Source organism: Choloepus didactylus, chromosome 19 (assembly GCF_015220235.1).
Source record: "Choloepus didactylus isolate mChoDid1 chromosome 19, mChoDid1.pri, whole genome shotgun sequence".
Lineage (NCBI taxonomy): Eukaryota > Metazoa > Chordata > Mammalia > Pilosa > Megalonychidae > Choloepus > Choloepus didactylus.
Genome location: NC_051325.1, coordinates 15,431,023 through 15,456,086, shown reverse-complemented (window position 1 = coordinate 15,456,086; position 25,064 = coordinate 15,431,023). Strand labels below are relative to the sequence as shown.

Sequence of the window (25,064 nt, the reverse complement as noted above, 5' to 3'; positions counted from 1 at the left end):
AGCTGGAGTTGACCCTTCCATTTCCAGATCTGAATAAATGGGGGCCTACGATTATTTGGATTAATTGCATTACTTGCTTTGGCTAATGGAATTTTAGCGGAGATAATATGAGTAAAGTCTTGAAATCTACTTGTGCAGGGGGCCTTGCCTTGTGCTTCTGTCATCGTCATGAGAAGCACACCCCAGGCAGCCTGCCAGTCCAAGGAGGAAGAGAGGCATGGAGGCTGGTGCCTGGCTCTGCTGCGCCCAGCCTAGATCGGCCAATCCCCAGCCACTCTGCAAACACGTAAGCAAGAAATCATGGCTTATTATTGGAAGCCACTGACTTTTGTGGTGGCTCAGTATGCAGCACATTATGCTATAGCTGACTGATAAAGGGCCACTGAAAGGAGAATAGGCAGAGGAAGACTCTTATTGTGCTATGAATGTTTGCAAAGTTGTTCAGCTTGGGGCAGCTACACAGCAAGCACTGTGTAAACTGTGAGAGGAAATGAATTCAATGGGGGTGATTGTATTTCATATATTTTAAAAGGAATAGAGTAAACTACACTATGTGTTCTGTCTGGCCTACCTGTGGACATCTTCCTCTAAACTGACAGTAACTTTTATGAATCGTTTTCCAGTGACTTCTTTGAAATCCCCCTTTCCCTAATCAGTATGTTGACATCTACCCATGACTCAATCCTGGGATAACCCATGAGCACCTGTATACACATCATTTAGATTCTACAATTAGCATCTTGCTGTATTTGGTTTATTACATGTCTATCCATTTATCCATCCTTCTCTCCATCAATCCATCTGATTTTTTTTTAATCTTCATTTTATTGAGATATATTCACATACCACGCAGTCAAACAAAACAAATCGTACATTCGATTGTTTACAGTACCATTACATAGTTGTACATTCATCACCCAAATCAATCCCTGACACCTTCATTAGCACACACACAAAAATAACAAGAATAATAATTAGAGTGAAAAAGAGCAATTGAAGTAAAAAAGAACACTGGGTACCTTTGTCTGTTTGTTTCCTTCCCCTATTTTTCTACTCATCCATCCATAAACTAGACAAAGTGGAGTGTGGTCCTTATGACTTTCCCAATCCCATTGTCACCCCTCATAAGCTACATTTTTATACAACTGTCTTCGAGATTCATGGGTTCTGGGTTGTAGTTTGATAGTTTCAGGTATCCACCACCAGCTACCCTGATTCTTTAGAACCTAAAAAGGGTTGTCTAAAGTGTGCATAAGAGTGCCCACCAGAGTGACCTCTCGGCTCCTTTTGGATTCTCTCTGCCACTGAAGCTTATTTCATTTCCTTTCACAACCCCTTTTTGGTCAAGAAGATGTTCTCCGTCCCACGATGCCAGGTCTACATTCCTCCCCGGGAGTCATATTCCACGTTGCCAGGGAGATTCACTCCCCTGGGTGTCTGATCCCACGTAGAGGGCAGGGCAGTGATTTCACCTTTCAAGTTGGCTTAGCTAGAGAGACAGGGCCACATCTGAGCAACAAAGAGGCATTCGGGAGGAGGCTCTTAGGCACAACCATAGGGAGGTCTAGCCTCTCCTTTGCAGCAACCGTCTTCCCAAGGGCAAAACCTGTGGTAGAGGGCTCAACCCATCAAACCACCAGTCCCCTATGTCTGTGGTCATGTTAGCAACCATGGAGGTGGGGTAGGCGAATACCCCTGCATTCTCCACAGGCTCCTCAAGGGGGCACTACATCTTTTTTTTTTCCTTGTTTTTCTTTTTCTTTTTTTTTTTTTTTAACTTTCCTTTCTTTTTTAAATCAACTGTATGAAAAAAAAGTTAAAAAGAAAACAAACATACAATAAAAGAACATTTCAAAGAGACCATAACAAGGGAGTAAGAAAAAGACAACTAACCTAAGATAACTGCTTAACTTCCAACATGTTCCTACTTTACCCCAAGAAAGTTACCTAACATAGCAACATTTCTGTGAACTTGCTCCTACTATAATCCATCAGAAATTAACAGACCATAGTCATTCCTGGGCATCCCCAGAATGTTAAATAGCTTATCTGTTCTTCTTGGATTATTGTTCCCCCTTCCTTAATTGCTCTCTATTGCTAGTTCCCCTACATTCTACATTATAAGCCATTTGTTTTACATTTTTCAAAGTTCACATTAGTGGTAGCATATAACATTTCTCTTTTTGTGCCTGGCTTATTTCGCTCAGCATTATTTCTTCAAGGTTCATCCATGTTGTCATATGTTTCACGAGATCGTTCCTTCTTACTGCCGCGTGGTATTCCATCGTGTGTATATACCACATTTTATTTATCCACTCATCTGTTGAAGGACATTTGGGTGGTTTCCATCTCTTGGCAATTGTGAATAATGCTGCTATGAACATTGGCGTGCAGATATCTGTTCGTGTCACTGCTTTCCGATCTTCCGGGTATATACCGAGAAGTGCAATCGCTGGATCGAATGGTAACTCTATATCTACTTTTCTAAGGAACTGCCAGACTGACTTCCAGAGTGGCTGAACCATTATACAGTCCCACCAACAGTGAATAAGAGTTCCAATTTCTCCACATTCCCTCCAGCATTTGTAGTTTCCTGTTTGTTTAATGGCAGCCATTCTAACCGGTGTTAGATGGTATCTCATTGTGGTCTTAATTTGCATCTCTCTAATAGCTAGTGAAGCTGAACATTTTTTCATGTGTTTCTTGGCCATTTGTATTTCCTCTTCAGAGAACTGTCTTTTCATATCTTTTGCCCATTTTATAATTGGGCCGACTGTACTATTGTCATTGAGTTGTAGGATTTCTTTATATATGCAAGATATCAGTCTTTTGTCAGATACATGGTTTCCAAAAATTTTTTCCCATTGAGTTGGCTGCCTCTTTACCTTTTTGAGAAATTCCTTTGAGGTGCAGAAACTTCTAAGCTTGAGGAGTTCCCATTTATCTATTTTCTCTTTTGTTGCTTGTGCTTTGGGTGTAAAGTCTAGGAAGTGGCCGCCTAATACAAGGTCTTGAAGATGTTTTCCTACATTATCTTCTAGGAGTTTTATGGTACTTTCTTTTATATTGAGATCTTTGGTCCATTTTGAGTTAATTTTTGTGTAGGGGGTGAGGTAGGGGTCCTCTTTCATTCTTTTGGATATGGATATCCAACTCTCCCAGCCCCATTTGTTGAAAAGACCATTATGACTCAGTTCAGTGACTTTGGGGGCCTTATCAAAGATCAGTCGGCCATAGATCTGAGGGTCTATCTCCGAATTCTCAATTCGATTCCATTGATCTATATGTCTATCTTTGTGCCAGTACCATGCTGTTTTGGCAAGTGTGGCTTTATAATAAGCTTCAAAGTCAGGGAGTGTAAGTCCTCCCACTTCGTTTTTCTTTTTTAGAGTGTCTTTAGCAATTCGAGGCATCTTCCCTTTCCAAATAAATTTGATAACTACCTTTTCCAAGTCTGCAAAGTAGGTTGTTGGAATTTTGACTGGGATTGCATTGAATCTGTAGATGAGTTTGGGTAGAATTGACATCTTAATGACATTTAGTCTTCCTATCCATGAACATGGAATATTTTTCCATCTTTTAAGGTCCCCTTCTATTTCTTTTAGTAGAGTTACGTAGTTTTCTTTGTATAGGTCTTTTACATCTTTGGTTAAGTTTATTCCTAGGTACTTGATTTTTTTAGTTGCTATTGAAAATGGTATCTTTTTCTTGAGTGTCTCTTCAGTTTGTTCATTTCTAGCATATAGAAACATTACTGACTTATGTGCATTAACCTTGTATCCTGCTACTTTGCTAACTTTGTTTATTAGCTCTAGTAGCTGTATCGTCGATTTCTCAGGGTTTTCTAGATATAAGATCATATCATCTGCAAACAATGACAGTTTTACTTCTTCTTTTCCAATTTGGATGCCTTTTATTTCTTTGTCTTGCCAGATTGCCCTGGCTAGCACTTCCAGCACAATGTTGAATAACAGTGGTGATAGCAGGCATCCTTGTCTTGTTCCTGATCTTAGACGGAAGGCTTTCAGTCTCTCTCCATTGAGTACTATGCTGGCTGTGGGTTTTTCATATATGCTCTTTATCATGTTGAGGAAGTTTCCTTCAATTCCTACCTTTTGAAGTGTTTTTATCAAAAACGGATGTTGGATTTTGTCAAATGCTTTTTCAGCATCTATTGAGATGATCAATTGATTTTTCCCTTTTGACTTGTTAATGTGTTGTAATACATTGATTGATTTTCTTATGTTGAACCATCCTTGCATGCCTGGAATGAACCCCACTTGGTCATGGTGTATGATTTTTTTAATGTGTCTTTGGATTTGATTTGCAAGTATTTTGTTGAGGATTTTTGCATCTATATTCATTAGGGAGATTGGCCGGTAGTTTTCCTTTTTTGTAGCATCTTTGCCTGGTTTTGGTATTAGATTGATGTTAGCTTCATAAAATGAGTTAGGTAGTGTTCCATTTTCTTCAATGTTTTGAAAGAGTTTGAGTAAGATTGGTGTCAGTTCTTTCTGGAAAGTTTGGTAGAATTCCCCTGTGAAGCCATCTGGCCCTGGGCATTTATTTGTGGGAAGATTTTTGATGACTGATTGGATCTCTTTGCTTGTGATGGGTTGGTTGAGGTCTTCTATTTCTTCTCTGGTCAGTCTAGGTTGTTCATATGTTTCCAGGAAATTGTCCATTTCCTCTACATTATCCAGTTTGTTGCCATACAGTTGTTCATAGTATCCTCTTATAATTTTTTTTTAATTTCTTCAGGATCTGCAGTTATGTCACCTTTTTCATTCATTATTTTGTTTATATGGGTCTTCTCTCTTTTTGATTTTGTCAGTCTAGCTAGGGGCTTGTCAATCTTGTTGATCTTCTCAAAGAACCAACTTTTGGTGATATTTATCCTCTCTATTGTTTTTTTGTTCTCTATGTCATTTATTTCTGCTTTAATCCTTGTTATTTCTTTTCTTCTACTTGGTTTAGGATTGGTTTGCTGTTCATTTTCTAGCTTCTTGAGTTGATCCATTAGTTCTTTGATTTTGGCTCTTTCTTCCTTTTTAATATATGCGTTTAGTGCTATAAATTTCCCCCTTAGCACTGCTTTTGCTGCATCCCATAGGTTTTGGTATGTTGTGTTCTCGCTTTCATTCTTCTCTATATATTTAGCAATTTCTCTTGCTATTTCTTCTTTAACCCACTGATTGTTTAGGAGTGTGTTGTTTAACCTCCAGGTATTTGTGAATTTTCTAAGTCTCTGATGGTTATTGACTTCTAATTGTATTCCATTGTGGTCAGAGAATGTGCTTTGAATAATTTCAATCTTTTTAAATTTATTGAGGCTTGTTTTATGTCCCAGCATATGATCTATTCTGGAGAAAGTTCCATGAGCACTAGAAAAGTATGTGTATCCTGGTGATTTGGGATGTAATGTCCTGTATATGTCTGTTAAATCTAATTCATTTATCAGATTGTTTAGGTTTTCAATTTCCTTATTGGTCTTCTGTCTGGTTGATCTATCTATAGGAGAGAGTGATGTGTTGAAGTCTCCCACAATTATTGTGGAAACATCAATTGCTTCCTTTAGTTTTGCCAGTGTTTCTCTCATGTATTTTGTGGCACCTTGGTTGGGTGCATAGACATTTACGATTGTTATTTCTTCTTGCTGAATTGCCCCTTTTATTAGTACATAGTGGCCTTCTTTGTCTCTCAAAACATCCCTGCATTTGAAGTCTATTTTATCTGAGATTAATATTGCTACACCTGCTTTCTTTTGGCTGTAGCTTGCATGAAATATTTTTTTCCATCCTTTCACTTTCAGTTTCTTTGTGTCCCTGTGTCTAAGATGAGTCTCTTGTATGCAACATATTGATGGTTCATTTTTTTTGATCCATTCTGCGAATCTGTATCTTTTAATTGGGGAGTTTAATCCATTTACATTCAACGTTATAACCGTGAAGGCATTTCTTGAATCAGCCATCTTATCCTTTGGTTTATGTTTGTCATATTTTTCCCCTCTGTCTACTAATATCCTTTATTGTACCCATACCGAATCTCTTTAGTACTGAACCTTTCTCCAAGTCTCTCTGTCCTTTCTTTGTTTCTCTGTCTGTAGGGCTCCCTTGAGTATCTCCAGTAGGGCAGGTCTCTTGTTAGCAAATTCTCTCAGCATTTGTTTGTCTGTGAAAAATTTAAGCTCTCCCTCAAATTTGAAGGAGAGCTTTGCTGGATAAAGTATTCTTGGCTGGAAATTTTTCTCACTCAGAATTTTAAATATATCGTGCCACTGCCTTCTCGCCTCCATGGTGGCTGCTGAGTACTCACTACTTAGTCTTATGCTGTTTCCTTTGTATGTGGTGAATTGCTTTTCTCTTGCTGCTTTCAGAACTTGCTCCTTCTCTTCTGTGTTTGACAGTGTGATCAGTATATGTCTCGGAGTGGGTTTATTTGGATTTATTCTATTTGGGGTTCGCTGAGCATTTATGATTTGTGTATTTATGTTGTTTAGAAGATTTGGGAAGTTTTCCCCAACAATTTCTTTGAATACTCTTCCTAGACCTTTACCCTTTTCTTCCCCTTCTGGGACACCAATGAGTCTTATATTTGGACGTTTCATATGATCTATCATATCCCTGAGGTCCATTTCGATTTTTTCAATTTTTTTCCCCATTCTTTCTTTTATGCTTTCATTTTCCATTCTGTCATCTTCCAGGTCACTGATTCGTTGTTCAACTTCCTCTAGTCTTGTACTATGAGTGTCCAGAATCTTTTTAATTTGGTCAACAGTTTCTTTAATTTCCATAAGATCATCCATTTTTTTATTTAGTCTTGCAATGTCTTCTTTATGCTCTTCTAGGGTCTTCTTGATTTCCTTTGTCTCCCGTACTATGGTCTCATTGTTCATCTTTAGTTCTTTGAGTAGCTGCTCTAGGTGCTGTGTCTCTTCTGGTCTTTTGATTTGGGTGCTTGGGCTTGGGTTATCCATATCGTCTGGTTTTTTCATATGCTTTATAATTTTCTGTTGTTTTTGGCCTCGTGGCATTTGCTGAACTTGATAGGGTTCTTTTAGGATTTGTAGACCAATTGAAGTCCTTATCTCCAATTTATCAGATCTACAGCTTCGTGGAGTACACTTTCTCTAACTAACCAGCAGGTGGCGTCCACGAGCCACCTGTTCTCCACAAGCCAGTTCTCCCCTGCTTAGCCTTTTTGGTGAGTGGGGTAGTGAGTCTTGTGGGGTCCAATTGGTGTACCAAGCTTGCATGTGTAGTTGGTGTTGCCTGCCGTGTATATGGGGCGTGTTTCTGGGCAGTCAGGGAGGGGGGGGGGGTGGCTCTAACAATCAAATCTCCCTGGTGATCCTAGAGTTTTAAAGCTGCTGCAATAGTCTAATCCTTCAGTTCAGTCCTGCCACAGTTTGTCTCTGCCACTGACCCACAAGTCCTTGGTATTGGCATATGGCTCCTGAGACTTGCAATTGGGCCCCTCTTCCAGGCCGTGCACCCCGGGTCCTCTGTTGAGGGATGACTGTGCTATGTCACAGGTGAGTGCCGTCCCCCCAGGGCAGTTCTGGGCTGCTGGGCTGTGTAGGGAGGCTCCCAGTCTGCTCAAATGATGGCTGAGTGGGGCTTTGTTAATTCACACTGCTCCACCTTCCCAACTCTGGGACAATCAGCTGAGGTTGCAGGGAAGGCTAATGTCCATGCCCAGTTTTGTGGTGTGTGCCTGTTATTTGAAGCACTTCCGTCACACTGGGTTGTCTGGGGCAGCTCTGGTCTATGGGGCTGGCAATGCGCAGGAGTGTTTCCTGTCCACCAGGATGGTGGCTGTGAGCGGACACCCCCCTTTTCTTGCGAAGTTGTGGTGTTTAGTGAATTTTCTCAGCCACTGGATTATTGCGTTTTGTCTCAGAGCTCTCCTAGTTCTGCTCTTGACTTGACCTGCCCAAATTGCAAGTCTTTGAAGCTTTCTGTATTGGGCTTCTTAGAGTAATTGTTTTAGAAAAAGAAAAAGGGATTTAAAAAAAAAAAAAAAAAAAAAAAAAGGGCCCTCCTCAGAGATCTAATGGGTTATTGAAATGCTAAGAGACAAAGCAACCAGGGCCATTAAGGAAAGGTCCACAGGGCAGAGAGATCAGCTTTTCTTCGGGATTTGTATATGCGCCTCAGGGCCCTTCCCCTTTCTATGTTCACCAGAACTCCAAAAATCCTCCGCTTTTATTTTGGAGTTTTTCGTGTTGTTTTTTTTTTCTCTATGCCTGTCTCCTCTCTGCTGGGCTGGGTGCTCTCAGATTCTCTGGTGTCTGGTCTCAGTCTATAGATTTCGCTGATCTCAGCAGTTCCACGTTTTCATGAGTGTTGTATGAAGTATGCCCAAAGTCAGATTGCTCTGTGGTGTCCAGTCCACGCAGTTCCTGGCTTTCTACCTACTTTCCTGGAGGAGTAACTGTAAATTTATCTCAGAGTTTATTTCTTGGAGAACCCAACTGTGGTGGATTGAAGTCATTATGCACCCCAGAAAAGACCATGTTCTTTTAATCTGTTTCTGTGGATGCAGACCTATTGTAGCTGGGATCTTCACTGGAGGATGGGCCAATGGTGTCTGGAAAACCTCTGTTAGCTGGGAAGGCACATGGCTGGCGTCTGCTCCAAAGTTCTGGTTTCAAAATGGCTTTCTCCCAGGATGTTCCTCTCTAGGCTGCAGTTCCTCAAAAACGTCACTCTTAGTTGAACTTGGGATATTTGTCCTCTCTTAGCTTCTCAGGAGCAAGAGTCTGCTTTCAACAGCCGTCTTCAAACTGTCTCTCATCTGCAGCTCCTGTGCTTTCTTCAAAGTGTCCCTCTTGGCTGTAGCCCATCTGATTTTGATGCATTTCAAAATTAGTTGCAGGCATTAGTACATCTCACCCCTAAACACTTCAGCATGTTATTAACTAGAGTTCAATATTTGTTTAGGGCTCTTTTTTTTAAACATAAATTTATATGCAGTGAAGCACACAAATCTTAAGTGTACCTTTGGTGAATTTTGACAAATGATATACCTGTCACCCCCTCAAAGTTTCCTTAAGCTCCTTCCCAGGCAACCCCACCCCCATACTCCACAGAAAACACCATTCAAATTTTTTTCCACAGTAGATTAGTTCTTCTATTTTAGAATTTCATATAATTGGAATTATATGCTATGTCATCTTTTGTGGCCAACTTCTTCCATTCAGCATAATGTTTTTGAGATCTGTCCATGTCTTGTGAATGCTTAGACAAGATATTTGCAGACTTTTTTGGGCTTCTGTGTTGTATTTACAGATATAGTAACCACCTTTAAATAATGAAGCAGTCTTTTGAAGCAGCATCTCTCTTACTTACCTATCAGAAATCTTATCCTTGCATTTTCATCTCTCCTGTCCTTACCCCTTGTTTAGGGTTGATAATTTGATCAAAAATTTTCAAGATTTGTCTTCCAGGCACAGTGTTTGGATTTTCTAAGTTCGGTGAGATGGAGGGGCTGACCAAGTTCTTAGGATTAATTACTCCTGACTCCTTCCCAAGAGGTTGTGAACAGTTGAACAGTTTACACTTAGCAGGCCTCACAACAGGGTGTCCAAACTATGGGTTATGGGAGTAATTGAGAGATGTGGCAATTTGTTCTTATTTTTCTCTGCTCTGGTTGTCTGGGCGATCAGAGGCCGTTAAGAATGGAAGAATGGATGGGAAAAATGAAAGAAAACAAGATAAAGAGGGCATTTTCCTCCAAAATCCTAAGTACCTGTGCTCAGGCTGTTCAACCGCTTTATCGTTTAAACTTAGCTTGAGTTAACTAGGCTGTTTGTAAAGATCAAAGCTATGCTCCGTGTGGTGTGTGGCTTCGCACTCTCAGTATACCTAAGCTGGAACTACGTTTCCCAGAATTCCTCGCCTTGCAGACTTCCGGGGTTAGCACGCACCATGTGACCTTGCGGGCTGTGAAAGGCAGAAGTGGACCAGGGCTGTAGTCTTTCACTTGAAAAGCTGGCGCGGGACGCCCGGTGCTGTTTCAGCTCGTGGGAATTGACTACGATCCGCTAGCTCACCTTGTCGGCCTTGGCCCTCGTGTGCAGCTCCGGGCAGCCTCTGGGCCTGCAGCAGCTGCAACTCCCGTGGATCTCCCCATCAGTTTCTTCTGCTTCTGGGCCAGGCCCAGGCCCAGCACCAGATACGGAAGCAACAGCTGCACGTGACCGACCAGCTCCCACAGACGCAATCAAATCCCTGTAACAAATCCTATTTTCTATTTCATTGCCAATGCTCCTGGATTCTCCGATTGAATCCCGAATGGCGAAACTCGGGATTGGTATTTCCCACCACAGACGATGTGCGCCATTCACTGTCGGTTCCTCCTTTTCCTCCCCGACTCGCCGATCTGGTTCTGGGTTCTACACTCCTCTGTATCCGCGAGGTTCGGGAAAGCCGGATGAACCCAGCCTCAAAGCACGACTCGTGCTAAGCCTAAACTTCACCCCCTGGGAAAGGGGATGATACTCGATTCTAGTCAGTGAGAAGGGGGAAGGCTCAGTGAGATCACTGAGGGCTTCTGGGAAATATGCCCTCTGGATAAAAAGTATGGGAGAAAATGGCTTTCTTTATGTATTTATTTTGGGTACCACTGTTTGTTGCCCCAAAGTATTGCTGCCATCTTTCAGCTCTGAGGGGAGCTGGCCTTAGGAGAACATGCTGATGACCCAGAGTAGGAAGATGGAAAAAGGGTCTTGGATCCTCAGAAACTCACGGAACCACTGAAGCACCCAGCCCTGAAATGATCAACCGGTCCCTGATTGCCAGGACTTTCCCTGATTCAGCACTGAAACTTCCGTAGTCTGGGAAAGACCTCAGTCATGGGAAAGCAGGATGGTTGACCATACTTCAGGACCTGTTTTATGAGAGATAATAATTCCCTTTACTGTTTAAGCTGTTTGAAATTGTGGCCTTTCTGGTAATTGTAGCTGAATACATCCTGAATATTAGGAAGCAATAAAAGAATGTGCTTTCATTTCTGACAGCGGTTATAAAAGAGGGGTACTAAAAAAAAAATGATTTGCGAAATGTTAACATCATTGGAAAACTACTCTGCCTATCTTAGAAAATTTATCTGTATGTGTGTCAATTCTATTTTGTTTGTTCAAAATCAGTTTCATAAATTTATGGGCAAGCATACCTTATACATTTTACCTAATAAAAAAAGTTACCACTTGAGCACGTATGTTATATATTCCAAGGTATATATAATTGTACTACTTTAGAAAGCCTTTGGGTCTTTCTTTAGCTTTATCTTAAAATAGGCATGCCCTCACATGGGCCAGATGCCCCAGTGATGCTTTTTGTGGAGGCTGATCTCTGTTCTACATGTTTAATAGTCTCAAGTAAGTTAAGACTATATTTGTACATGAGTTTGGTGTGGTTCAGTGATTCTTCCAGAAAGAAAGGATTCTGGGCTTGACACTGTCCTCCTGTGGGTGTGGTGGACAGATGCATCATTGGTTCTTTAACCTTTCTTGTATCTGTGCCCTTTGCATTGTAGCCTGGTGGTGTCTTCCCACTATGGCTCTGGGATTGGTGCAAGAGAAGCTTGGAAAGCACTCGCATGCTTGGGATTGCTCGCTCATGCTTCTGCCTCCACCCTGACAAGGTGTGTGCCCAGGCTAGCTGCAGGAGAATGAGAGTCACGTGGCGCAGGCACTGTTGTCACGGCTGAGAGCCAGACAGCTGCCTGGCAGGTGAGTGGGCCCAGAGGAGGCCAGAAGGACTGCCCAGCCGAACCCAGCCTGAATCACTGACCCTGTGACTCGTGAACTAAATGCCCATCATTTCAAGCCACTGAGTGTGGGTGTGGTTTATTATGCAATATTATTTGGACCATTGATAACTAAGATATCTTTTACCCATCAATGACAATTTGAGATGGGCTGTAAGAAGGAGTTATAGGCAGTCATGCCTTACAGTTTTACTCAGAAGTTACCCAGCAATCACCCACTTGAGCACACATATACCCTATTCAAATTTAAATGTAATAGCACTATTTTAAGTATATATGTATTTGTGTCTTTAGGCTTTTAGCTTTGTCCAAAATTGGCAGTGCCCTCATGGGAACCAGACACTACTCATGGGAGCAGTGGTCAGATCCATTTGTAACATAGTCTCTAGTGAGTTATTGGGAGTTTTGGCAATGGACTTTTATATGTGTATAATTCAGTGATTAAAGACTACACCACAGCATCCACCAGATGCCCATGTACCTTCCTTACTGTTGTTAGGACCATGCTGAGGTATTTCCTAAGGATGCCTCTGGGAAATCATATTGACTAGTTAAATTTAAATTGTGATTAAATAAAATTAAAAATTCAATTCCTCAGTCACAACAGCCATATGTCAAGTTCTCAGTAGCCTCATGTGGCCAGGAGTTACTGCTTTGGACAGTGCAGATACAGACCAGTTTGCATTATCTTGGAAAGTTCTGTTGGACAGTGCTGCTGCCAGTGCTCGTATTTAATTTCCTTTGTCACAGACCCTTTTCTCTCCACTTTCTAGTTCCCAATGCCCCTCACTCTGTACCTTCTGGGAAGAATGAGTTATTGTTTTCTAGGTTATTCTCTAAAACTCAAGCTGTTTGACACCTACAATGTTAAATGTTCTTTCAGTTTATGGGGGAGAATCTTTAAAGTAGAGTCTTTATTTTAGTATACTGACAGAGAGAGTACCCATTCTGCCAGGGCAGCTGAGAGAACCCCAAGTGTATGCCCAGCTTGACTTGTAAAATCCCCAACGAAACCTGAGGAGGGGACAAAGAGAAGAGGAGGAAGCACAAAAAGGGAACACTGGGCAAAATCAGGAAATGCCCACACCCACTGGGCAAGGATCCCCTGTACTCATCCCCCCTGCCTGACTTGAGCTAGGATTTGCTAGAGCAAGGCCTTTCTCTACTCTCTGGTTTCCTCTAGGAAGCATTTTCTGCCAAAGTAATCTCCAAAATTATTCTTGGCTTTTCTCCACCCTTTTATGTGCTTGGGATGCAGTGATTATTTTTTTATTAGAAAAGTTGTGGGTTTACAGAAAAATCATGCATAATATACTGAGTTTCCATATACCACCCTATTATTAACACCTTGCATTGGTGTGGAACATTTGTTACAATTGATGACAGCCTGTCTTTATAATCATACTATTAACTATAGTCCATGGTTTAACTTAGGGTTCACTGTGTTGTGCTGGTCTATGGATTTTTTAAAAATTTTTATTCTATTAACATATACACAACCTAAAATTTCTCCTTTTAATTACATTCACATATATAATTCAGTGCTGTTAATTATATTCACAATGTTGTATAACTGGCACAGCTACCATCAACACCATCCATTACCAAAAATTTGCAATAAGCTCAAATAGAAACTCTGTATCAATTAAGATAACTCCCATTACCTCCCTGACCCTAATCCGTGGTAACTTATATTCTAGATTCTGACTCTATGAGCTCATTTATTCTAATTACTTCATGTCAGTGCAATCATTCAATATTTGTCCCTCTGTGTCTGGTTTATTTCACACAACATGATGTCTTCAAGGTTCATTCATGTTGTCGCATGAATCACAACTTCATTCTTTTTCACAGCTGAATAATATTCCCTTGTCAGTATATAACCATATTTTATTTATCTATTCATCCACTGATGGACACTTGGGTTGCTTTCACCTTTTAGCAATTGTGAATAATGTCGCCATGAACATAGGTGTGCAAATACCTGTTCGAGTCCCTGCTTTCAAAACTTCCGGGTGTATACCTAGAAGTGGGATTGCCAGGACACACGGTAATTCTATACCTAAGTTTCCAAGGAACCGCCAAACTGTCTTCCACAGCAGCTGCACCATTTTACATTCCCACCAGCAATGAATGAGTGTTCCTATTTCTGTATATCCTCTCCAGCACTTGTAATCTTCTGTTTTTTAAATAGTAGCCATCCTAGTGGGTGTGAAATGATACCTCATTTTGATTTGCATTTCCATAATGGCTAATCATGTTGAGCATCTTTTTATGTGCTTTTGGCAATTTGTGTATCCTCTTTGAAGAAGTATCTGTTCAAGTCTTTTGCCCATTTTTTAAGTGGGTTGGAGTAATTTTTTTGAGTGGTAAATCTGGGAAGTATTAACTCAGCCCCTCCATGTCTAGAACTTTGCCTGGACAGGCCCCTCCCTACTGACTTTCCCATGCAGGGGCCTCCCCAGGAAGGCTTAGTTGGCAGACCCATCAGGTCCTCACGTTAAGCCTTGACCTTCAGTTATGTGTATGTCAGTGACAAAGGCAAAATTTGATTTCCAGCTTTCCTTCCTTGTATTATTTCTCAATTTGTTCAAAATTCAGGTGGGGAGGAGGGAGCTGTTCATTGGCTGTTCCCACAGAGATCCTGAGAGTTCTTGGAGAAGTGTTTTCTGAGGCTGCTGCAAGCTTGAGGTGGGCTGCATTTATGCACCTGTCCCCCAGTTTATCCTGTGTCTGACCCTCGAAATCTGAAGCATCTCCAAGCTAGATGTGTGTATGGAGTCTCCTGCATGATGGGGAGGGCTTGATAGAGGCTGACTCAGTTTAAACTGAGATTTGAAGGAAGGACAGAGTGGAGGGAAAGAGGAGAGGATCAAAACCCTAGAGGCAGAAGCCCAAGGAGGGGGTTGCACAGATTAGCTGGTCTGGAGTGAAGGGTTAATGAGAGAAAAGCCTGGACAAATAAGTAGGGATCATTAAAACTTTGTATTTTGACCTAAGGCTTATGAACTTGCCTTGAGAGGGAAGAATGCACTCTGAAAGTGTTTAATCAACAGAATGACATGCTCAGAGTGTTTTCTCTTTATTTTGATATTATCTGCATACCATAAAATTCACCATTTTAAAATGTATATATCAATGTTTTTTAGTATCTTCACAAGGTTGTGCAGCCATATTCACTATCTAATTTCAGAACATTTTCTTCACCCCAGAAAGAAACTCCATAAAGGTTAGCAGTCATTCCCCATTCCTTCCTCCTCCCAGTCCCTGGCAACCATGAATCTACTTTTTTGCCTCTATAGATTTGCTTGTTCTGGGAATTTCTTATAAATGGAATCATAAATACATGGCCTTTTGTGTCCAGTTCTTCCACTGAGCATACTGTTTTCAAGGCTCATCAATGCTGTAGCATATATCAAAACTTCATTCCTTTTTAATGGCTGGGTAATACTCCATTGCCTGGATATACCACCTTTTACTTACCCATCAGCTGATGGACATTTGGTTTTGTGATGGTTAGGTTCATGTGTCTTCTTGGCCAGGTGATAGTACCCAGCTGTCCGGTCAAGCAAGCACTGGCCTAACAATTGCTGTGAGGACGTTTGTGGCTGGTTAATAAACCAACAGGCTGGTTTATTAAATCATCAGTCAGTTGACTGCAGCTGTGACTGATGACTTACCAAAGGGCGTGTCTTCCACAATGAGAGAATGCAATTGGCTGGATTTAATCCAATTAATTAGCTGAAGACTTATAAGCGAGAGATAGAGGACCTTCACTTCTTCGGCTGCCCAGCGAAGCAGTTCCTGAAGAGTTCGTTGAAGTTGCCAGTTCGTTTCCTGAGGAGTTCATCGAATATGTTCGTCGAAGATCCCAGTTCATTTCCTGAGGAGTTCATCAAAGTTGCTGGTTCATTTCCTGAGGAGTTCATCGGACATCTTCCTTGGAGTTGACAGTTTGCTGACTGCCCTACAGAATTTGCACTTGTGCATACCCACAGTTGTGTGAGTCACTTTTATAAATTTTATAGTTATAGATATCTCTCATTGATTCTGTTTCTCTAGAGAACCCTAACTAATACAGCTTTGTTTCCACTTTTTTGGTTATTTTGAAAATGCTGCCATGAATACTCATGTACATGTTTTTGTGCAGACATATGTATTCAGTTCTTCGGGATATGGAAAGTGGAATTGCTGGAATCATTTAGTAACTCTCTTTAACTTTTTGAGGAACTGCCAAACTTCAGCTTCACCATTTTACATTCCCATCAGCAATGTATAAGGGTTCCAATTTCTTCACATCCTCAGCAACACTTATTTTCCATTTTTTTATTATAGTCATCCTAGTGGGTGTACAGTGGTTTGATTTTCATTTCCCTAATGACTAATAATGTTGAGCATCTTTTCATGTGCTTTTTGACCATTTGTATATTTTCTTTGTAAATATGTCTGTTTACCAACATTTTTTAATTCGGTTGTTTGACCATATTTTTATTGAGATGTTTATCTTTTTTTTAAATTGTGTTGTAGGAATTCTTTATATATTCTGGATATAAAAATCCTTATCAGATTTGATTTGCAACTATTTTCTTCCATTCTGCAGGTTCTCATTTTCTTGATAATGTCCTTTGATGCACAAATGTTTTAAATTTTAATGAAGTACAGTATATTTTTTCTTTTGTTGTTTGTGCTTTTGGTTTTATATCTAAGAATCCACTGCCAAATACAAGGTCTTGAAGATTTATTCCAATGTTTTCTTCTAAGAGTTTTATGAGTTTAGCTCTTATATTTAGGTCCTTGAGTTAATTTTTGTGTATGGTGTGGAGTAGGGATCCAACTACTTTCTTTTCCATGTGGCTATCCAGTTTTCCCAGCACCTTTTGTATAAAAGATTGTCCCTTCCCCATTTATTGGACTTGGCAACTTTGTCAAAAAACAATAGGCCATAGATATGCGAGTTTAGGGGGTATACATTTTCTAGAGGCTAGTTGTATGTCAGGAGAAGGGTAGCAGTCCCCAAGAATAAGGGGAGCATTATTTGTTCAGAATTAAAATAATAAAACCAACTAAAATTGGTCCACTTTTTATTATCACTATGCGCTGGCAATTCTAAGCAGTATTCCCTTGAGTCCTCACACATTTTGGATTTCTTATGTATGGGCTGTGGAACTGTTTCCCCCCTGACACTAAGCCTGGAAAGAGGCCCCGTTGGAGAGTGGTGTAATTCAGAAGGGCCAACCCCACCCTCAGGGAAAAGTAGATCAGTGTGGTGGGGGACTTGAGTCTCCTCTGTTGGTTGTTCACAGCAGACTTGCTGGGAATTGCCTGCCTCTTTATTTCCAATTCTCTGTGCAGTCGTTCCTACCTGGTGGCCTTATGGTAATGACTTGGTCTTAGGGGACTATTGGATTTTGTTTAATTTGCCCCTTGTTGATAATACCAGCTGCTGGGAATTGAATGATGTCCCCACAAAAGGCATGTTCAGGCCCCACACTTTGGTCCTGTGGGTGTGAGTCCATTTGTAAACAGGACCTTTGAAGATATCATTAGTTAAGATGTCATTTAGAGAAATGTAAACTGAATGAGGGTGGCCCTTCATCCAATAAGGCTGAAGTCCTTCTATGCAAGGAAATGGAACACAGAAGAGAAGCCACAGGAGAAGCCAGAAGCTGGAAGTCAACAGAACCCAGAAGAGAAAGCAGAAGACACTGCTGAATGCATTGCCATGTGACAGAAAAGCCAAGGCCTCCCAAATATTGCCAGCCAGAAGGAAGATAACTACTCCGGGAGGAAGCAAGCCTTCTAGCCTCTGAAGCCGCAAGCCAATAAATTTCTGTTGTTAAGCCAACCCATGGTAGGGTATTTGATTTAGGAGCTGGGAAATTAAAATTTTTTTTTTTTTTTTTTTTTTCATGGGACCACTGCCTTTATTGAGGGCCCTGTCCTGGGCCACCCCAGGCGTGCAACCCCCCGAGGCAAGCCCAAGTGTGCTTGGGAGGGGGCAGCCGGGTCCTGGGGCCCACTCTGGGAACCCCCGGGGTGCAGTCCACAGGGCCTCACAGAAGGCAAAGGCCGGAGAGGAGCAGGGCGAGGGTGGCCAGCAGGTGGCCCATCCATCATTGCAAATGTGTCAAAGCCTGTTTTATTCTTCTTTATCCCTCTCATAGAGAACAAAGTTACCAGCAACTCCATTTACTGTAGCATCACATATATACAAGAGGCAGAATGGTGTGGGAAAGGACAGTGGTGTCAACATGATGGAGCTCCCAGGGGCCAAAGCCGGGACAGTCTGAGAAATAAAATAATGATGATAATAGGCTATGACCGACAGAATAAAATAAATATCCACAAGTCCACCCTAATATAAATAAATGACTGAACTAACAGATGGGGGAGAAGTGACAGTTCTTCTTTACAGCAGAATTCCAATTGTTAAATCTAAAGTGAATGATGGGATTTAAAAGACCATTTGCAAATATTGCAATGATTATTGCAAGTTTTGTACCATGGGTGGATGCAAAAATTAGTGGGCAAAAGAGTATGATGTGAAATGGGATATCTGCAAAATCTCAGCGTGTCTCCACACAAGAACCCTATTAATTACAAAGGCAAAAATTGTAACTTTGCAGACCTTTGTGACCTTGTAACCAAGAGATCAAGGTCAGCGTCACCAGTAATGAGACATATCAGTGTTGTGTACCCTGATGTGATGTACTGAGAAGGGTACGAGAGCACCCATGTGGTACCCTTTCCAAAGATACATAACCTCAGTCTAATAATGAGAAACATCAGACAGACACAAACCGAGGGACATTTTACACAATAATTGCCTATTATTCTTCAAAAGTGTCAAGGTCACAATCGACAAAGACTGAAGAACTATTCCAGATGGGAGGGGAATAAGGAGATACAACGATTAAATGCAATGTGGGATCCTGGACCAGAAAACTGACATTGGTGAGGCAATTGGCAATATTTGAATAAGGTCTACAGATCAGTTAACAATACTGTGCCAATGTTAATTTCTTGGTTTAGATCATTGTACAGTGGTTATGTGAGATGGTAACATTTAGGGAAGCTGGGTGAGAGGTATATAAGAACTCTCTGCTATTTTTGCAACATTTTTGCAAGTCTGAAATTATTAAAAAAAAATTTTTTTTTAAAGTGGGTTTAGAGTCACTCTTCCTCTGTTCAAACCTGGCTACACTCCTTACTGGCCGTGTGACTTTGGAGAAGTCACCTAACTTCTGTCTGCCTCAGTTTCCTCATCTGTAAAATGGGGATAAAAATAGTACCTACTTTTTAGGGTTGTAATGAGGATTAAATGTGTTAATATATGTACAGGGCAATATTATGTTGATTATGTTGTATAAGACCACCAGCATCTTCTGTTGATTTTAGGGTGCGTTTCTCTCTCTCTCTCTCTCTCTCTCTCTCTCTCTCTCTCTATTTCTCTCTCCTCCTCCTCTCCACTCCCCTCCTCCTCCTCCTCATTGTGCTTCCAGAAAGTTTCTGATGCAGGTCTTGGTCCTGAGTCCTTCTCCAACCAGCTCTTTTGCTCTCAAAGCATCTCCCCCTCTGCCAGCAGCCAAAGCCAGATCTAGCTCCAGGATTGGTGCCCTGAGGATTGTCCCCTTTAAAGGAGTAGGGGTAGCTGCCCACCCAGTTCGGGTTGCTCACCAGGGGATATCTGTATTGGAAAAACACACTTTAGGTCACCAAAGAAACTTCTGAGCCCCTCTGCCCTCTCCTCAGCCTGGGACCCAGCCCTGACTGGTTTGGGGGCGGTGGACCTGCCTCACAATTACCCTCATCCTCCTCGCCACGGGTCACATTTTCACATTTCTTTGGCCAATGAGACTGCAGCACCAGCCCTGGCCCCTCTCTGGGCCTGACCTTTGATGTCACAATCTGGCCTGTGGGTATTAATATGGCCACAGCTGCTCACCAACCAGACGGCAAGGTCAAGAGGACCAGCACGGGAAGATGTGGAGGAGAATCGATCACCAACCCAAGATCAAGGCCAGGGACGGGCCGCAGGCCAGCCAGTTCAGGGACCCGAGCTTGGCCCAGGAACCTGCCGCGCCAATCCCTCTGGAGCTGTCAGAATTCCAGAGCTCTCCAGTGTTTGAGGACATTAGCCGTCACATCAAAGAAATGGGGGCCCAGCTGGTTAAGAAAGTCAATGCCATCTTTCAGCTGGACATCACCAAAGATGGGAAGATGATCCTGCAGTGGACCGTCGACCTGAAAAACGGCTCTGGGGACATGTACCCAGGGTCTGCAAAGCTCCCAGCGGACACCGTCTTCACAATCCCCGAGCCTGTCTTTATGGAGTTGGTTTTGGGCAAAATGAACCCGCAGAAGGCGTTCCTTGCCGGCAAGTTCAAAGTGAGTGGCAAAGTTCTGCTAGGACAGAAGCTGGAGAGGGTTTTCAAAGACTGGGCTAAATTCTAAGCATGCCAGTACAACAAGAAAATGATCAGAACTTCTCTTCAATTATGTTGAGTGGAAATCATGCTTAAACTGAAGATTAAAGCAAAAATTATCCAATATTTTTACTCAAATTCTTCCTATTCAAGTTTGATTAATTTTCCTGCTGATGTGTAAATTTGCAGTGAGGGTTCTAGAGCAGTAAAGAGTGTTGGAGTGCACCACCTAAAATCTTTGTCTTTTTCTTTTCTTAGCTTCCTTTAGGCTGTAATTTGCCAGGGTGAAATCGGCACATGGAAAAACAGGTGCTAGTGATGGTTTGGTTTTAACCCTCCGGTGATTGAGTTCCTGAGAATTTGTACTGTTTTTTTGTTCTGTTTTGTTTTGTTTATAGGTTGGTGCTTTGGAGAAAGAAATAGTAACCGTCATTGTGGGGGGCTGTCTGCATTTCCCTTTGTAACTTATACCTACATGGTGGCTATAACACAGGGTTGTTGGGGTCTTGGGTGGGTCCCCAGCTCTGGGCATAACATGGGTGTGGAGAGGATGATGTTCTTGGTGTATCATAACTTCTGATGGGTTTAATTAAAACTCTAGGGTAATCAAAGAGCTTGAAAGATACTCTGGGCCATGCATCAGAATCTCCTGGAAGGCTGATTAAAGTCCAGATTGGAGAGCCCCACCCTCACTTTGTACTCTGTCGATCTGGGATGGGGAGAATGCATCCCTGACAAGTTCCCAGGTGACGCTGATGGCACCATCATTTGAAGACCCCTGCTCTAGCTCATGCTACAGCTTTCACTACTGACCCAACACATTCTGGTCTAGACCAATGACATGCTAGCACCTTTTGAAGGATTTCCTGGAGACAGATTACATAGCCCTCCTCTAGGAGCCATTTTTGAAGCTTCAGTACTGTCAGAAGCTTGTGCATTGAGTATTTTACAAAATCAGAGGTCATCCTGGGAGATTTTCGCTTCTGGGAGCCCTCGCCACAATTATTTGGGAGGACTGGGGTGAAGCCAGCTGCAGCCTGATGTGACCTCCCGAGGGTGAGTGTGGGTGTGTTATTGATTCACGTATGATCTGTGTATACCTTGATCTTGTAACCACAGTCTGGACACTGTGAAACCCATGTGAAAGTTTCGTCAAAACCGCCATGCTTGAACACACGCCTACCAAATGATCCAGTCATTCCATCCTTAGGTACTTACCCAACAGAAAAGAAAGTGTGTGTCCAAACAAAGGGGTGGATGGGAATATTTACGGCAGCCACATTTGTAATAATCCCAAACTGGAAATAAACCAAAAGTCCATCAGCAGGTGAATGGATGAACAAATTGTGACTTGCCCACACAGTGGAATGCTACTCAGCAATGAAAAGGAAAGAGCTATAGAAAAATGCAACATGGATGAACCTCAAAATAATTATGCCTAATGAAAGAAGCCAGAGAAAACCAAGTACGTACTAGATGATTCCATTTATATAAATACTAGAAAATGCAAACTGTAGTGACAGAAAAAAGATTAGTGGTTGCCTGGAGACAGGGGCATGGGGGTTGGAAAGGACGGGAAGAAGGTAGCAGAAAGGATCATGAGGAAACTCAAGGGTGATGTTTTCACAGGTGTACATGGATGTCAAAACATGAAGTTATTCACTGTATACCTATATATGTGCATATGTGTGTATAAATGCAGTTTATGATGTGTTAATATAAGTTCAGTAAAGCTGCTTTTTGAAAACACCTGCCACCCTCCATTCAAAATGTGGGGCTTTGTGCAGTTGCATTGCTGAAGGGGACTCCATAACTCTACCCTTCTCAGGCCAAATGAAGCCAAATCCTTTGACTCTCATGCTCTGTCTAGATTTCCAACTCTTTACTCATTGTGATGGCTTTCCAGAGGCCTTTTTTTTTTTTTTTTAATCATCATTTTATTGAGATATATTCACATACCACGCAGTCATACAAAGCAAATCGTACTTTCGATTGTTTACAGTACCATTACATAGTTGTACATTCATCACCTAAATCAATCCCTGACACCTTCATTAGCACACATACAAAAATAACAAGAATAATAATTAGAGTGAAAAAGAGCAATTGAAGTAAAAAAGAACACTGGGTACCTTTGTCTGTTTGTTTCCTTCCCCTATTTTTCTACACATCCATCCATAAACTAGACAAAGTGGAGTGTGGTCCTTATGGCTTTCCCAATCCCATTGTCACCCCTCATAAGCTACATTTTTATACAACTGTCTTCGAGATTCATGGGTTCTGGGTTGTAGTTTGATAGTTTCAGGTATCCACCACCAGCTACCCCAATTCTTTAGAACCTAAAAAGGGTTGTCTAAAGTGTGCGTAAGAGTGCCCACCAGAGTGACCTCTCGGCTAGTTTTGGAATCTCTCTGCCACTGAAGCTTATTTCATTTCCTTTCACATCCCCCTTTTGGTCAAGAAGATGTTCTCCGTCCCACGATGCCGGGTCTACATTCCTCCCCGGGAGTCATATTCCACGTTGCCAGGGAGATTCACTCCCCTGGGTGTCTGATCCCACGTAGGGGGGAGGGCAGTGATTTCACCTTTCAAGTTGGCTTAGCCAGAGAGAGAGGGCCACATCTGAGCAACAAAGAGGCATTCAGGAGGAGACTCTTAGGCACAAATATAGGGAGGCCTAGCCTCTCCTTTGCAGCAACTGTCTTCCCAAGGGTAAAACTTATGGTAGAGGGCTCAACCCATCAAACCACCAGTCCCCTATGTCTGTGGTCATGTTAGCAACCATGGAGGTGGGGTAGGCGAATACCCCTGCATTCTCCACAGGCTCCTCAAGGGGGCACTACATCTTTTTTTTTTTCCCTTGTTTTTCTTTTTTTTTTTTTTTTTTTTAACTTTCCCTTCTTTTTTAAATCAACTGTATGAAAAAAAAAGTTAAAAAGAAAACAAACATACAATAAAAGAACATTTCAAAGAGACCATAACAAGGGAGTAAGAAAAAGACAACTAACCTAAGATAACTGCTTAACTTCCAACATGTTCCTACTTTACCCCAAGAAAGTTACATAATATAGCAACATTTCTGTGAACTTGTTCCTACTATATCCATCAGAAATTAACAGATCGTAGTCATTTCTGGGCATCCCCAGAACGTTAAATAGCTTATCTGTTCTTCTTGGATTATTGTTCCTCCTTCCTTAATTGCTCTCTACTGCTAGTTCCCCTACATTCTACATTATAAACCATTTGTTTTACATTTTTCAAAGTTCACATTAGTGGTAGCATATAATATTTCTCTTTTCGTGCCTGGCTTATTTCGCTCAGCATTATGTCTTCAAGGTTCATCCATGTTGTCATATGTTTCACAAGATCGTTCCTTCTTACTGCCGCGTAGTATTCCATCGTGTGTATATACCACATTTTATTTATCCACTCATCTGTTGAAGGACATTTGGGTTGTTTCCATCTCTTGGCAATTGTGAATAATGCTGCTATGAACATTGGCGTGCAGATATCTGTTCATGTCACTGCTTTCCGATCTTCCGGGTATATACCGAGAAGTGCAATAGCTGGATCGAATGGTAGCTCTATATCTAGTTTTCTAAGGAACTGCCAGACTGACTTCCAGAGTGGCTGAACCATTATACAGTCCCACCAACAATGAATAAGAGTTCCAATTTCTCCACATCCCCTCCAGCATTTGTAGTTTCCTGTTTGTTTAATGGCAGCCATTCTAACCGGTGTTAGATGGTATCTCATTGTGGTCTTAATTTGCATCTCTCTAATAGCTAGTGAAGCTGAACATTTTTCGTGTGTTTCTTGGCCATTTGTATTTCCTCTTCAGAGAACTGTCTTTTCATATCTTTTGCCCATTTTATAATTGGGCCGACTGTACTATTGTCATTGAGTTGTAGGATTTCTTTATATATGCAAGATATCAGTCTTTTGTCAGATACATGGTTTCCAAAAATTTTTTCCCATTGAGTTGGCTGCCTCTTTACCTTTTTGAGAAATTCCTTTGAGGTGCAGAAACTTCTAAGCTTGAGGAGTTCCCATTTATGTATTTTATCTTTTGTTGCTTGTGCTTTGGGTGTAAAGTCTAGGAAGTGGTCCAGAGGCCTTTTTAAGTTCTCTGGATTAGAAAAGGCAGAGCAAGGGCTTGCTGCTAAGAAACTGTCGTTGTCCTTGTAGGAAAGGAGGAGACCATTTGTTCACGTGTGCTCTACGCTGTGGTGAGGGGTGGCTCAGGGGCCTGAGTGGGAAACTCTGGTCTGAACTTGGTGCACCCCATGCTGCTTCCCTCGCTGGGTCAGTAAATGGAGGATCCAGTGTCCTTCCTGCCAGTACCCACCCAGGCTAGCCGTGGGTGTCCCAGAGGATGCAGGTGGGCATGCAGACACGATGTGTGGCTTATGTAGACGGGGCTAGCTGCCTCGTTGAAGCCATGCTTGGGTGTCGGCTCCAGAGCCAGGCAGGAGTTTTGGTGCCGTTGTGTCCATATTCGTTTTTGAGGGAAATTGCTTGCCCAGGTCCTGCTACCTGAGTGGTCCTGCTCATACCCCACATCTGTCACAGCCTCAGCTGACTGGCCCTGCGGCAGGGTTGCCTGGAAATGGGGTAGGATGTGGAGAGGGCAGGAGGAAGGGGTTACAAAGGGTCACACCCAGGCTGGCATCTGACTGAAGGGAGATGCACCCCATAAGCTGGCGTCTTAGTTTGCCAGGCTGCTATGACAAATACCACACAGTGGTGGTTGTAAACGACAGGAATTTATTGTTTTACAGTTCTGGAGGCCAGACGTCCAACTTCAAGGTTATCGGCAGGCCATGCCTTCTCCCCGAGTTTACAGCATTCTGGTGCTGGCGT

At 42.0% G+C, this 25,064-nt stretch overlaps 1 protein-coding gene across 1 annotated transcript; it reads left to right on the top strand.

The window, feature by feature from the left end:
- Positions 1–19,758: 19,758 nt before the first annotated feature.
- Positions 19,759–20,229, top strand: SCP2D1 (SCP2 sterol binding domain containing 1). Its single transcript, XM_037810897.1, has one exon. It carries the CDS (start codon positions 19,759–19,761, stop codon positions 20,227–20,229), a length of 471 nt encoding a protein of 156 aa, XP_037666825.1.
- The last annotated feature ends 4,835 nt before the right edge of the window (positions 20,230–25,064 follow it).

What these genes read in the sequence shown, in the direction of transcription:
- SCP2D1 (XM_037810897.1), top strand. Translation starts at nt 19,759, where the DNA reads ATGTGGAGGAGAATCGATCACCAACCCAAGATCAAGGCCAGGGACGGG.